The sequence below is a fragment of the Columba livia genome, chromosome 2, assembly GCF_036013475.1.
Source record: "Columba livia isolate bColLiv1 breed racing homer chromosome 2, bColLiv1.pat.W.v2, whole genome shotgun sequence".
Lineage (NCBI taxonomy): Eukaryota > Metazoa > Chordata > Aves > Columbiformes > Columbidae > Columba > Columba livia.
In genome coordinates this window covers 75,522,205-75,537,021 of record NC_088603.1, presented here as the reverse complement: position 1 = coordinate 75,537,021, position 14,817 = coordinate 75,522,205, and the positions used below count along the sequence as shown (strand labels likewise).

The 14,817-nt window shown below is 41.4% G+C and overlaps 1 protein-coding gene across 1 annotated transcript in view; it reads left to right on the top strand.

Annotated features, from left to right (window-relative positions):
- PHLPP1 (PH domain and leucine rich repeat protein phosphatase 1) overlaps nucleotides 1–14,817 on the top strand; it is a 142,950-nt gene that overhangs the window by 69,276 nt on the left and 58,857 nt on the right. The window contains exons 2-3 of the mRNA XM_065052560.1: nucleotides 9,751–9,947; nucleotides 11,909–12,034. Coding sequence (XP_064908632.1) covers nucleotides 9,751–9,947; nucleotides 11,909–12,034 — 323 coding nt within the window. The remainder of the gene's footprint in view (nucleotides 1–9,750; nucleotides 9,948–11,908; nucleotides 12,035–14,817) is intronic.

Here is a 14,817-nt window from a genome sequence, read left to right as displayed (position 1 = left end):
TCAAAATATGTTGGAACAGCAGGATCTGGAATTCACTTACTATGGTCCAAACAACTGGCTTCCAAGGCTTTGGGTCTACTGCCTCCACATAGTAGTCCAGATGAACGTCTACTGTGCTTGCTTGCTTTTAATTGCAAATAGCATCCCATTCACCACTATGTATCCTACTTTAGCCTGTTGCCTTTATTAAGGCATCATAGTGTAGAAGTCAGGCTGGTTAATAATGACTTTTAAATGAATTCTGCTGAATCACTCTTAGATTTTTCTTCAGAAGCTTTTGGCTTATGCAGATTGAGATGTAGCTTTTGACAGTAAAGCTACTGCAGCCATTTTCCACTGAAAAATGTGTGACACTTGATAGAAGATATTTTTAAAAACAAAAAAGTAATTTTTGTTATATTTTGCCTACAATATATTTTAAAGTATTGATACCATAGTTTTAGGGATCCTGTGTGGAGACAGTGGGTCTTGTGAGAGCAAGAAATTGGGACTTGTTAAGGATCAAGAGCACAAGTGGTGTTCTACTCTGTCATTCCAGTTTGAGGGAATGATGGGGGAAGAAACAGGAAGAGCCAGCAGATCGGTACCTGGCTCTGAGCCTGGTGTCACTGGCAGAATTTAGGGTTTTTTTCATCAAGGATTCGTTTACATGACACCAGGCCTGTTGGCAACAGATGGGGTACACCTGTCTCAAAGGAGGAAAAAGATCCTTGCACAGGAGTTAGCAGGGCTTATTGAAAGAGCTTTTAACTAAATTGGAAGGAGGGAAAGGGATAAAACCAGGCTTGCTAGATGGCAGATTTGACTTCTTTAGGGGCCTGGTTGACAGAGTGTCTTGGGAGGCAGCTCTGAAGGGTAGAAGAGTCCAGAAGGCTGGTTGCTCTTCAACAAGGAAATCTTGAAGGTGCAGGAGCAGGCTGTCCCAATGTGCCAAAAGACAAGCCATCAGGGAAGAAGACCAGCCTGGCTGAACAGAGAGCTGGAATTCAGGAATAAAAGGAGAGTTTATGATCTTTGAAAGAAGGGGTAGGCAACTCAGGAGGCCTGCAAGGTCGTCATGAGGTTATGCAGGGAGAAAATAAGAAAGGCTGAAGTCTAACTAGAACTTAAGCTGGCTACTGTTGTAAAAGACAACAAAAATGTTTCTATAAATACATTAGCGACAAAAGGAGGGCTAAGGAGTATCTTCATCCTTTAGTAGATGTTGACGTGAAGCATAGTGACAAGGATGAGGAAAAAGCTGAGGTACTTAATGCGTTCTTTGCCTCAGTCTTTAATATTATAGTAAGACCAGTTGTGCTTCAGGTACCCAGCCCCCTGAGCTGGAAGACAGGGGTGAGGAGCAGAGTGAAGCCCCAATAGTCTGAGGCAATGATTAGAGACCTACTACACCACTTAGACACACACAAGTCTATGGGGCCAGATGGGATCCACCCAAGGGTTCTGATGGAGCTGGTAGAGGTGCTCACCAAGCCACTTTCCATCATTTATCAACAGTCCTGGCAAACTGGGGAGGTCCCAGTTGACTGGAAGTCGGCAAATGTGACACCCATCTATAAGAAGGGCTGGAAAGAGGATCTGGGGAACTACAGACCTGTCTGATCTTGGTGCCAGGGAAGGTTGTGGAGCAGCTCATCTTGAGTGACATCATGTGGCACATACAGAACAACCAGGTGATCAGGTCCAGTCAACATGGGTTTATGAAAGGCAGGTCCTGCCTGATCTCGTTCTACGACAAGGTAACCACCTAGCAGATGAGGGAATGGCTGTGGATGTTGTGTGCTTAGACTTCAGCAAGGCCTTTGACACCATATCCCACAGCATTCTCCTGGAGAAGCTGCAGCTCATGGTCTGGGTGGGTGAACTCTGCGATGGATAAAGAACTGGCTGGATGGCTGGGCCCAAAGAGTTGTGGTGAATGGAGCCAAATCCAGGTGATGGTCGGTCATGAGTGCTGTTCCCCAGGGCTCAGTATTGGGGCCAGTTCTGTTTAATCTCTTTATCAATGATCAGGACAAGGGGATCAAGTGCACCCTTAGTAAGTTTGCAGATGACACCAAGTTGGGTGGGAGTGTTGATCTGCTGGAGAGTAGGAAGGCCATACAGACGGATCTGGACAGGCTGGATCATTGGGCTGAGGCCAATTTTATGAGGTTTAACAAGGCCAAGTGCTGGGTCCTGCACTTGGGTCACAACAACCCCAGGCAGAGCTACAGGCTCAGGGAAGAGCGGCTGGAAAGCTGCCTGGGGGAAAAGGATCTGGGGGTGTTGATTGAGAGACGGCTGAACATGAGCCAGCAGTGTGCCCAGGTGGCCAAAAAGGCCAACAGCATCCTGGTTTGTATCAGCAATACTGTGGCCAGCAGCACTAGAGAATTGATTGTCTCTGTACTGAGCACTTTTGAGGCCCCACCTTGAATCCTGTTTTCAGTTTTGGGCCCCTCATCATAAGAAAGTCATTGAGATGTTGGAGAGAGTGCAGAGGAGGGCAAGGAATCTGGGAGGGTTCTGAAGCACAAGTCTGATGAGGAGCAGCCGAGGGAACTGGGGCTGTTTAGCCTGGAGAAAAGGAGGCTGAGGGGGAGACCTGATCACTCTCTACAACTGTCTGAAAGGAGGTTGTAGCGTGGAGGGTGTCGGTCTCTTCTCCCAAGTAGCAAGTGACAGGAGAAGAGTAAATGGCCTCAAGTTGTGCCAGGGAAGGCTCAGATTGGATGTTAGGAAACATTTCTTCATGGAAAGGGCTGTAAAGCATTGAAACAGGCTGCCCAGGGAAGTGGTGGAGTCACCATCCCTGTAGGTGTTTAAAAGATGTGTACGTGGTGGTGTCTAGGGACATGGTTTAGTGGTGAACTTGACAGTGTTAGGTTTATGGTTGGACTTAATGTTCTTAAAGGTTTTTCCAGTCTAAATGTTTTTGTCATTCTATGAATGATGAAGTGAACAAACACTGAACTCTGTGTCAGTGAGGAAGAAGAGAGGGATGTTTTCTGCATTATGAAATTCATACAGACCTTTCCTTCAGTGAGGATTTAATGTAAGGGGAAGGCAGGATTATTGCTGTAAAACCAGTAACTATGTTTTATTGTATCACATGATATATTGATAATGCTTGTCTTTAAGGTTGATCTTCCTGTAAAGTCGGAATATGTTTCACAAAGACTAAAGGCTTATCTGTCTTCTGCTCTGCCAGCCTTGTGTTAAAACTTACAGGAATTTTTAAAATCTAAGTAGACTTGAGTGCGAAAGTTCAACCACTGGTTATGGAATGGTTTGCCAGGTGAAATTTTGCTCTGCATATACTTGTTCTGTTACCTTTGCAAAAGCATCCTCAGTTGGTTGCTGGTAGTGACTACTTGTGAATCCTTGGTCTTAGTCAAATATAAAACGTGTATTCTATGCTGTTCTTAAATGATGACAGTGTGAACCTTTGCAAGGAAAAAATGCTTACAATAACTATTAACTGCAAGTAGGTTTTCTTCATAAGTTTAAAATAAAAATGAAAGCAATACAGTAGCTTCCAAGGTTCTGGCTGTGCTTTTTTGCTTCCTTTGCTGCTTTCTTTTTTTTTTTTTTTTTTTTTTTTTTTAATTTTTAAGTCCAACTTGCTGCTTTATTTTTATACATCTCATTGCACTGGGCCTTGCCTGGAGTCATCACCACTGTCCTTAGTTTGACAAGAATACAAGGGGAAGCAGCCTTAAATGACTGAGAAGCTTCAAAAACATTGCAGGCAGTAGCATTATCTGTATTTAATGAAAGGGTTTGAGCAAAAGTAGAAATCTGCAGAATGATCTGGCAATAAGGGCTCAGTACCAGCTATTGTGGCACAGTTTCCCGAAGGGTGGGCAAAGACACTCAAGGGCTTTTCACTGTTTTGAGCTAATTGAGGCCTCATTGTGCTTATATTTAGGCAAGACCAGTGCTGAGCCTGGAGTCGCAGGCTTGCAGGCAAGGCAGGTGTGAGGTGTTCCTGATTTCAGTCCAAAGGGATGATGGGGACAGCGCTCCAGGTGTGAACTGAGGCGCTGCCACCCACTCCTCTGATTTCACCCCTATGGCTAGGAAATAGTCCAGCTTTCATTAGTGGCTTCAGACCAAAGTCTTCAAAGCTGACTGGTGGTTTTCAAGGTTTTTTTTTTGTCTCCAATGCATACAAGAGTTGATGTTCACAGGGTGTTAGTGTGTGAAATATGTTATTTCTGAAATGGCTTGCTGAAAGCTGTGGGTGGGTTTAATTACATATCCTCTCCAGCAGCAGCCACCGTGTTACAGCTCTGGCCCCTACATGCCATTCCTCTGCTCCCCACGCTGAACTACTCACGGTGAGCTGTCCCTAAGGCCTCTCAGTTGAAAAGAGAGGCAAGAAATTAAAGCAGCCTGTTTTGTCTGAAAGGGCTTAGGGACAGGCTTACGGCGAGCAGCTGATGCAGTAGGGTTGACGCAATGCTGGCCTCAGGCCAGGGGCCCTGCAGTGTGCAGATGAGGATGACAACCTCTGTAGCTGGCCCAGCTGTAGCATGAAAAGGACATCCCTAAATTAGGCACTCAGAGTCATTCAGTGACTTCTGAAAAGCCTCAAACTTAGTCATGATTCCTACTGAATAACTTAAGCTGCTCTTACTGCTGGTGAGTGCCTGAGGTGGCTCAGGGCGGGCAGTTGCTCCAGCTGGCTGGGCTGGCTGCACCATGCAGGTCTTGGAGAATTTGTAGTTTTCATTCCATCAGACCGATGTTAGTAATAAAAATAAGACGTGCTGCACAGAAGTGAATGCATTTCTTATGTCAACACTTTTCCCCACTCTTATTTTGGTAATGTCTTAAATCGTTCTTTAGAGGCAGGCTTTATTGGCTGTACTTTTCAAACAGAGGGGAATAATAACTACTTGCAACTTAATCAGCTGTATGGCTGCAGAGAGGTTTTTTTTTTTCTCTGAGTACTTTTATGTCCCGTAATGAGCTGGTATTTTATAACTTCTGATGGTAATATATTCCATGTGCCTTCCATCACTAGTAAAGAGCTTTACTCCAGAATCCAAAGCAAGTAGTCATGGGTATTTATTTAACAAGGTTTGAAGCCTTTGCACTAGGTAGGATGTCAGTATGTTGCATACCCAGAACTTCCTCAAGCTGCTCATGGTGAGGTCTTAGCAGTCTTTCCATGATGTTCAGGAACTGTTGTCCCATTCATGCTTCCAATGAAGTAGGGTGTAGGTTTCATAGTTCCAGCAACAATGCCACCGTTTCAGTGAAATTCCCTGCTTTTCTCTGTCCATGTTCTAAATACCACTACTTTTCCTCCAGGACTTAGGACAAGTTAAAACTGAGAGGAATTCAACAATGAATGTCAAGATAGCCAAATGAGTGGTCTGCTCATAATTCCTTGAGGCATCTCCTCTAATGCCTCACACAGAACAAAAGTCCTGTTGTGGGGGTGCTTAGGAGTTGCTGTAGTCTTGGAGTCCTGACAGGAATGAAAAATAATCTTTTTATGGTTTCTTGTTAAAATACTCAAACTACCCTGGTTGAACTTAGCATTTGAATAACGTTTTCTGGTATGCAACTCTTCTAGATGTTCTGGCATATTTGCCTCCACTCTGATCTAGGCAACAATAATTATCTTGTAAGTTTTTGGCAGGATTCAAATTTATGTTTCAAGCCACAAAGGATCATCGTTACCATTTTATCTGCACAACTGTCAGCTTCAGTATAATATCACAGGCCCCTGTGAAAACTCATCTGCTCCACTGGGTTGTAGTTAAAACTGAAGAATAATGTGAACCTTGCGCAGTCTTGTGAATTTTGAACAGGAGGTCTTTGAGACAAATTGAGCAATGTAATTTCAGAACTGCTGGTGCTTTTACTGAAAATGGTGTTTCCACTGGCACTGGTAGGTTACCTCAAAAACAACTAGTTTTTGGTGGTGACACTATGGTTATGCCATAATTGTGGTCTTTGATCCTAAGCCTAAAGGCATTCTGGTGAAGTCCAAATTGTCCCATCCCTTCTGTAAACTTGGAAGAAAAAGGTCGTTTGCCTTCTCATTTGATGCTTTTCCAGGCCATGGAAAAGGCATGTACACTTCTGAGCCCTGTCCTTGTCCCCCACTCACTAGCATGTCAGGTGTGAGTCCCCTTGCGGGAGCCCTGCCGTGGGGCACCTGCTGCTCTGCCCCTCACGCGAGGAGCAGCCAGTGTCAGGATTGCTTTTAACTGTTCTCACATCCCAACCTCCTTCTCTTGTGGCAGAGGTCCCTGTTGTTTAAACTTTTCCTGCTTTTATGCTCTCCTGGCAGCAAATATCCAAGCTCTTTAAAGCTGCAGTCTGTCCAAGTTAATCTTTCAGTAGGCAAGGCTGATTCTTGTCCAACAGCTTTTGCTCCCAGTTACCTGCAAAACTTCTGTGAATTTAGGGATCTGGTTCCATGGCTAGTGGGTATGTCCTTGAATAACCTCTGCTTAAAATCAAAACAAGCCAGTGGCTTTTGACTGTCTGCCCGCACCCCCTTCCATGATAATAGAACACTGTGTTACTAACAGATCTCAATGATTACAACCCTTTAGCAGGAAGAAAACTGAATGATATGTGAGCAGATTGCGTCTGAGGCAACAACATGCGATCCAATATTAAATGTGGGTTTTGCAAGTTATAGAATCATAGACTCCTAGAAGAGCCCAGGTTGGAAGGGACCTTGAAAAATCGTGTGGTCTAACCAGATGGTTGGTTATGTAGAGAAGTAGACATGAATAGGAAGAGAGAAACCATTTGCTTTAATTAAATAGTCCCAGTATTTTGTTTCTGTATGTTCTCATCAGGAATCTTCTAGCTTTCATGAAGCAAGGGCAGTACTTACTGCGAAGAAGCACCTTAAATTCTTAGAGTATGAAGGAGCTATTGTTTAATTTATGTATGTAACTTCAGATTATATATATGTTTTTGTATCTGTCTATGTCTTTCTGTAAGAATAACTGAAGATTCTTACTGTGCTAATTTTCCCTTCAAATCTGAAGTTCGACAGAAAGTACAGTTCATACCCAGCATGAATACTTCTAGTGATAGCTCTTTTCTGGCTTTTCTAGTAAACATTTACTGATGGTACTAATTGTTACTGTGTCTTGAGACTTACAACCTCTGTGAATTCGTATGAAATTTGAAGAACTGCCTTTTAGAGACTTCTGAGTAGTTTTACAGATACAGCTGTACCTAATTTCATGTAGCTGGTCCAAGAGAGTGGATTGTTTAGTCTGGTCCTAGGAAGCGAGTTTCTTGGGCTTCTGATCCTTTTCTGTTTCCTGAAACTCTTCTGAAGACTAACTTTTCAGCGTTCTTTGTGAAGTGTGGGCACCCAGCGTGGTAGTCGCTTTACCACTAGGCTGGGCAGGGTAATGTTACTTCTCTATTGCTCCTGAATGCTGTTGTGTTTCCTGGCAAGCCTCGTGGCTGCAGCACTGTAACGGGAGCTCATCCGCTTTGTTACCTGCATAATCCCAAATAACTTCTGAGGTTTGGTATTTTCCAGGGCACAGGTCTGCCCATTTTAAGTGTGAATTATGCCCTCTGTTCCTGGATGGGTAAAGTTGCATTAGGCTGTATTGCTAAATGAGCTTGGCTTCCCAAGGGACTGAGCTTGTGCTCTGCAGTCCTGAGGAGTTCCATTAGCAGTGGATTGTGCTTTTCCAGTGAAGCTGGCATACAGCCAGAAACAGGTCCTGGAAGAGGATTGTAAAATGTCATTTTGAGGTGAAAGTGCCCACACCCCTGACAACGATTCCTTATACAGCCATACTATTAATACTTCTCAGGCACTTTTTACTCCATTACAGAGATTTTATTTCTTCCACATGAGGTTGATTCTTTCATTAATATTTTGTGGCATGGAGTCCATCATTCTGCCCAAGCAAGATTACTTTAGCAGCCACAATTTTCATATTCCAAATATAAAGTTTGGTTCAGCTTTTGCATTTAATTAAGGCTGAGTTGGTCTGGTTTACTTGTATTCCCTATCAGTCTTTCTGTAGCTTTGCAAAGAATGGATGTCCCCTGTCTCCCCCTATTCTGTCAGGCTTAAATAAAGTGTTTATCCACAGCTTTTGTGCTTGGATTTGAACTTGCTTCACAGTGAAATTACTGCTTTCTTGGGGCACCTGTTTTTATATTAGATGCTGATACCCTGCAGGAGTAAAAGTTTCGGTCTTTTAGCTTCAAGCAACACTGATGTTCGTACCGATCCAAACTGGCAGACATCAGTAGCCTAAATGCTAGTGTTTATTAGAGCAGAGCAAGGCTTGAGGGTAACTATGCCAAGTCTTGGCTCATTAAACCGGCAGGAAGATTCAAGAAGGCTGCTTTTAAAGATAAGAGCAAGAATTGGCACAGGGTAGGCAGGGGTGAGAGAACGCCAGTGGGTAGGCCATGTGGTAGGTGTCTTCTGTCTTCCCGTAGATAATCTGAAGGCAAGACCAGACTCATTGAGACAGATGAGCTGTCATACAGGCAAGAGTAATAGCAAATTGGAGTAATAGTCTGCAGCAGTCGTCACTGCTTGCAGTTTCATTGGCACTGGTATGAAATACCGGGTGAGAAGACAGGATCAACTCTCTTGCTTTTCTGGAGTCCGAACTACTTATTAATTCCTTGATTTTGGAGAATTTTGGTAAAGATTACTGTAGGAAAATGCATGATTTATCATTAAGGGAATGCTACTTGGAATTAATGTAGCCTTTGGTTCATTTATCCAGGGGAGCTCCCTTCCAAAGTTTCACCAACATGGGTATTGTTCCAGAAATTTCAGCTGGTTTACCTGAACATGATTACCTGTTGTCTCTGTTTGCAGAAGACTCAGTATGTTTGGATCACTCAGATCTGGGCTGGGATGTTTAAAATTCAATATGATCACTTGATGTGGATAAATACTTCAGATTAGAAAGAGCAAATTGTGCTTCTTCCCATATATCTCCTAAGAAGTGTGGTCCTGTAAAAGCGGAGATGAGAGATGCTTGTCTTTGTATTGCTGTTGTTAGTGGTGGTTTCTATAGAGTAAAATCTTATTAATAAATTAGATTAGTAGAATCTGAGCCACTTGAAGTAATTTAACTGGTTTGGTCTAATTGATAGTCTTGCTACCAATGGGAATTATTACAAATAGTGGATTCATTGCAGCATAGACAAAATAACTTCAAAGCTCTACTCAGACTGAAGCAGGGTCTTTGAGGAGTTTCTTCTAGGTTGCCTCTGCTATGGGGTTTGGGCTGAGCAGGGTGGCTGGAGAGAGCAGGCTCTTCTTTGTGGAGTCATGGGAGCTGTGCAGACCACTTAAGGATGCCCAGAAGGGGCATGAGAGTGCAAAGGTGCAGGTTGGTGTGGAGAACATCACCCCCTTTTGCAGTTAGCAATCCATGAACTCAACAGTAACCACTTCATTACTGTTGAGGATGAATATTTGGTTTACAGGTGCCATAGAGAAGAGCGGTACCATTAATTAGTACTTCTGTGACTATTGCAGATTATTTAATGTACTGCAAGACTGTGGTCTGCTTTCCATTATACCAACCTGTTATGTACTTCTACCTATGAAAAAAGGCTGTATGGAAGATGATACTAAATTACCTGCTTGCATGGTTTTAAAGCTGCGTTTCATTGGTTTTGTGGCAGTCTGTAGCTTGAAAACTTGCTGATAAAGTCTGAGGGTGGCTTGAGTGAAAGTGGCAAAGATTTTCTGTGATTAAGTGGATGCTTTTGTTTCTATTTCAGGAAAGCCCCACAGCATTGGCAGCTCTGAACGGATTCAGCTCTCAGGAATGTACAACGTTCGAAAAGGGAAAATACATTTGCCAGTCAACAGATGGACAAGACGCCAAGCTATCCTTTGTGGAACATGCCTAATTGTCTCATCAGTAAAAGAAAGCCAGACTGGAAAGATGCATGTCCTCCCTTTAATTGGTGGAAAAGTAAGAGATTTTATTTTATGTATTTACTTGCTTAACCTCTGTCTCTTTACACAAAGAAGATTGCATTCAATTATGTTGATTCTGACCGCACAAAAGCTTGTTTCTGTAAATGGGATTATCAAAGTATATAAATTATTTTTGATTATGATAAAAGTAATATTTAACAATTTACAATGTTTTGATTAAAATGCTGAAGAAAAGCAAAGGAAACACATTCAGTGTGTGTTCTTGTGTGCAGTGTTCAATGTTTTATATGTGCAATAGTAGTAGTATTGCTTATGATCCGTACCATGCTTCCTCATCCAGGTTTTATCCATGCTGGGTTACTCTTAAGATCTGAAAACTAACCAGTAAGACCATGGTCTTATTTTGAACATTGGGGTTTTTTGAGTGTTCAGCACTGTGTGACTATTGGTCTGTTGCAAGCTAACAGCAATGAACAAATTTACTTGCAAAAAGCTGAAACTTGATTTTTTCTGATTGATTACATCAGAAACCCAGGAGGTCCAGTCTGAACACAAGGGAAATTTTTTTTTCCACTTTGAAGGTGACTGAGCACTGGCACGGATTGCTCAAAGAGGTTGTGGACTCTCCATCATTGGAGATGTTTAAAAGGTGTCTGGACATGGTCCTGGTCAAACAGCTGTAGGTGGTCCTCCCTGAGCAGGGGGATTGGACCAGAGGACTTCCAGAGGTCCTTTCCCCCCTCAACTATACTGTATTTCTGTGAAACTTCAGTGAAAACAGTAAGATTACAACATTACTATTTCGACCTAAATAGTGTTTCAGGACACTATTATTGGCTTGATTAGCCAGGGTAATGGGAAGACAATCATTAGCTTGAGGATGAATGTACCCCTGAAGTAATGCTCCTTTACTTTGCATATTGACAAGTTTGATTCTTAAGAGTCACTGGGAGAGAAACAATCTTCACAATGTTGTATTTGCAGACTAGAGTTGATTCGTTAATATTCTATACTAGCAATGTGGAAAGTAGTGTCGCCTTCTAGGAGCTGTTTTTCCTATTTCCTTTCATGATTCTTCATATGGAGCAGTGGGTGAACTCTGACAGTGAATTATATTCTTGGCTACAGCACACTGGAGGGGACAGGATTCAGGTCCCCATCAACTATCTCTTTGAGACAAAAATTATTTTTTTTTCCAAATTTAAAAAGATTAGAGATTATGTACCTTTAATTTTTTTTTAATTGCTTAACATGGAATTTCTAAGTTGGTTTTGCACAGAAATACGTTGTGTAATGTAAAACATGCAGAATGTGTTAAGCAGAAAGTTGACAACAAATTTTAAATGAAAAGGAGAACCAAGCTGAGAAAAATGTACTGAGTGCTTCTGCTGACAAAGCTTGGGAGGAGGATGCTTGGCACAGAACTAAATGTTTTTTTAAATTATCACTCAAAAAATATTCTCTCTCAACCCCATAAATACTCTGCACTTCCTGGTTTGCAAAGGCTTTCCAGAATGTGGTGCTGAGCCATTGAGACCATAAGTTGTGTGGGACTTCTCCTGTATGGTATCAGAATGATGTATTCTGGGTGTTTTTTAGCAAGTTGAGAAATGCCAAGGAATTTAATTGGGCTGTAAGAGAAGCATTTTGTTAAGCCTGTTTTTAATAACCAGGAGTATAAATTTTACTTCCTTAGGTTGTATAAAGATAGCTTTAAATGTGTTTCACTGGGAATTCTTTTATGGTGCTCACTCTCAAAATGTTTACATTGTTGGTGTTTTTCTCCTTGGTTCCTTCATCCTTCTGTTCTCATTCCGTGCTTGCTTAGGTTTCATGAATATTTGACAGCCAAGACCCAGCTTGGGTGCTTGAGAGGGTTAGTGCAGCTCTACTTGAAGAGCTTCTCTTGGGCACACTTTAACTTTGTCCTGGGAAGTTTTGGAAAAAAGAGGCTTTTTATTCTTGTTCACTAATGGTTTTGTGTCTCTACTTTAGGTGGAAGAAGTGAAAAAGCACCAGCACTGTTTAGCATTTAGCTCCTCTGGACCTCAAAGCCAGACCTACTACATTTGTTTCGATAACTTCACTGAATATTTGCGGTGGCTTCGACAAGCATCGAAGGTGAGAAGAACACTAATTCCTGCCTGTATGGGATATTTGTAGCGTTTCCCCCAGATCTGTGTGGCTATGCAGTGTAATCCCTCTTCTGGATTCATTATTGTGAACTGCTGCTGCTGCTGTTAGTGGTGCACAAAAAACCCCTCAGTTTGAGAGCTCTTGATTAACAGACAATAGGGAGGTAAATTTTTCTGTGTTTATACTGAGAATTCTTTCTACAATGGTTGTATAAGCAAAGTTCTGTGCTGGACTTTGTCCGTCATCTTGATCCAGCTGGATGGATGGCGTGAAATCCGTAGAAGAAAAAGGATGACAAATGTAACTGTCAATTTCAGTTTTAAAAGTTATGTTTTGGTTTTAATAAAATCTGAAATAGTGACAGGCTTTTCAAATTTGATTCCTACACAGAGCGTAAAGATTGAATTGCTAAATTTAAGGATTTTTTTTTTCTTGCTTGGAATTGTTGCTGAATCTCTCTTTAGTTTTGTAACTACTTGATTATTTTTTAATAAGCAATAATTTTACGTCACTAAAGAAAATTACTAGCTAAAGCCTTCATAAACCAAACTTCTCATTGTGCTTAGAGCACAATTTATTATGGGAGTTTAGGTCCTGCAGTATTTCATTTGACTGTTCAGTTCCACTTTGTGTTGTTGAAAGGTTGTTTTTGTAATTACCTGTTTATCTGTTAATCCCTGCCACTGTTTTGATAAAACCTCTGTAAAGTTATTTATGTATCTTTAACTGCTGTTTTGTGCTGGTGTTTTTTGTTGTTGTTTGGGGTTTGTTTGTTTGTTGTTGTTTTTTGTTTCGGTTTCTTTTTTTTGCTGTTGTTTGGGGGTTTTGGTTGTTTTTGTTCTTTTTGTTTGGGGTTTTGTTTTTGTTTTTAAACACAAGTTCTTTTGCCCTGCTGTCAGGCCTTTGGTTCTCTACTTGGGCCTAAACTGTCAATTAGTTTTATACTACAATAGGGCTGTCTATGCTCTTTGCTATGTAAAAGCAACATGATTTTATGTACTGATACTTAGAGGTATTTATGGCACACTAGATGTGTTCTGTGTTTTCAGATTGCAATAATATATTCTCCAGCCTATTGCCAGTGGTACAGCCTGGGTTGTGGGTTTTTTTTAAGAGGTTTGATTATTATATCAAACTTTCTTTGAGCAGTAACTATTGCACCTCCCAACACAGGCATAATTTAAAACGTGCTTTAGTGGTTGTTGGTTGGTTAGTTGGTGGTGGTTGTTGTTGTTGTGTTTTGTTGGGTTTTTTTCCTGGTAAGTTTTAACATTCTCTTCAAAGATGCTGTTCTGACATCCCTGCTCAGGTCTGTTAAGCCTCAAGGTAAAAATTCCCAAGGCATGTTTTGTGATACAGTGAGGGCACGGTCTGTCAGGTTTTTGAGTTCTTGTCACTTTGTGGCTCTCTCTGGGAGAGTAGTGCCCTTTCATCTCCAGAGGCTTTGACATCAGATAAATGAAAGGCAAGTCTAATGAGTGAGAAAAACAGTGGAAGACAATGCACTTCAGAAGTAGAAAGAAACAGCCAGAGAGCCCCTCTGAATTACTGGCAGTGTGAGCTTGTTCTGTGCCATGCTGTGCTTCTCTCTTTCTCTCTGGTTCACCCAAATGACTAACAGCATTGGGACGACAGCCAGCATGAGAACATACCCCCATGCACTCATGATAGCCTCCCATTTTTCTTATGTAAGAGTAGAAAAAAAATACATGGTTGGAAGTGTGTTTTTTAGACTGTCAGAACTGAAGAAGCTTGCTATGCTATTATTTTTGTTGGTAAAACATGCTTAGAGGAAATAGTGATGGTTCATTTCCCTGAACTCTCCAACCCCCGGCCCCAAAATCTGAGACTCAGCATTCTGGATTCATGGATTTTGAAACAGTACTGTGCCACTTCTCATTGCTTTTTTTAATGTTTGCATTTTCTTAAACTGAGAAACAGGGACAAGCATGATTGTATGCAAGGCAGTTGTATAGGAAGTACTGTGCATTAACACTGCTTCTGAGGAACAGAAACAGAGAAACCGGGAATGCTGCAAAAGTAACTCAGATTTCCTCCAACAGATGCTGTTCATGTCCAAGTGCTTAACTGTAAGGTGCATCATCCCTGATTTACATGTACAAATGAAGGAGAAAATGTTTCATCTTCAGCACTGTAGTTCAGGCAAGCTAGCGTTCTCATGCAGAAAAAATCCCCCAGCATTTATGTGAGGTACTCTGCCTCAAGTGTTTGGAAGCTACTCAGGTTCAAAGAAGTTGAAATATTCTTGCTAACCAAGAAAATACCATGTAAAGGATTGTTTGTGTAAAGGCAAGCAGATGTTACTGCTCTCTGACTCCAAGCTTCTGGTTGCTTGTTAAGGGCTGGGTCACATGATGCTTACAGATCCTTCTTTAATCCTGGTGATGTATACAATACTTGCACTTTTGTGAATTATTATGAATAATATTTAAGACTGCATTTTAAATATAGATGTTATTTAAGGGCATTTGTTTTGAAACTGGCATTCATGTTAATGTACATTCAGTGGTAGTTTTCCTACAGTCCTTCATGGTCCTGATGTGTACTGCTGAAAACTGAGGCTTTTGATACTTACATGTGTATTAAAAGCTTCAATTATAAATTTTAATGCAGGAGATCCCTGGTAAAATATTTCATTTAAATTGTTCAATTTGGTATTTAACTATGAAAAAAAAAAATTTCCTGTCTGTCTTCTGTATACTTCAAAAGAGCTAAGTGATGATGTTATTTTAACTTTTAAATAACAA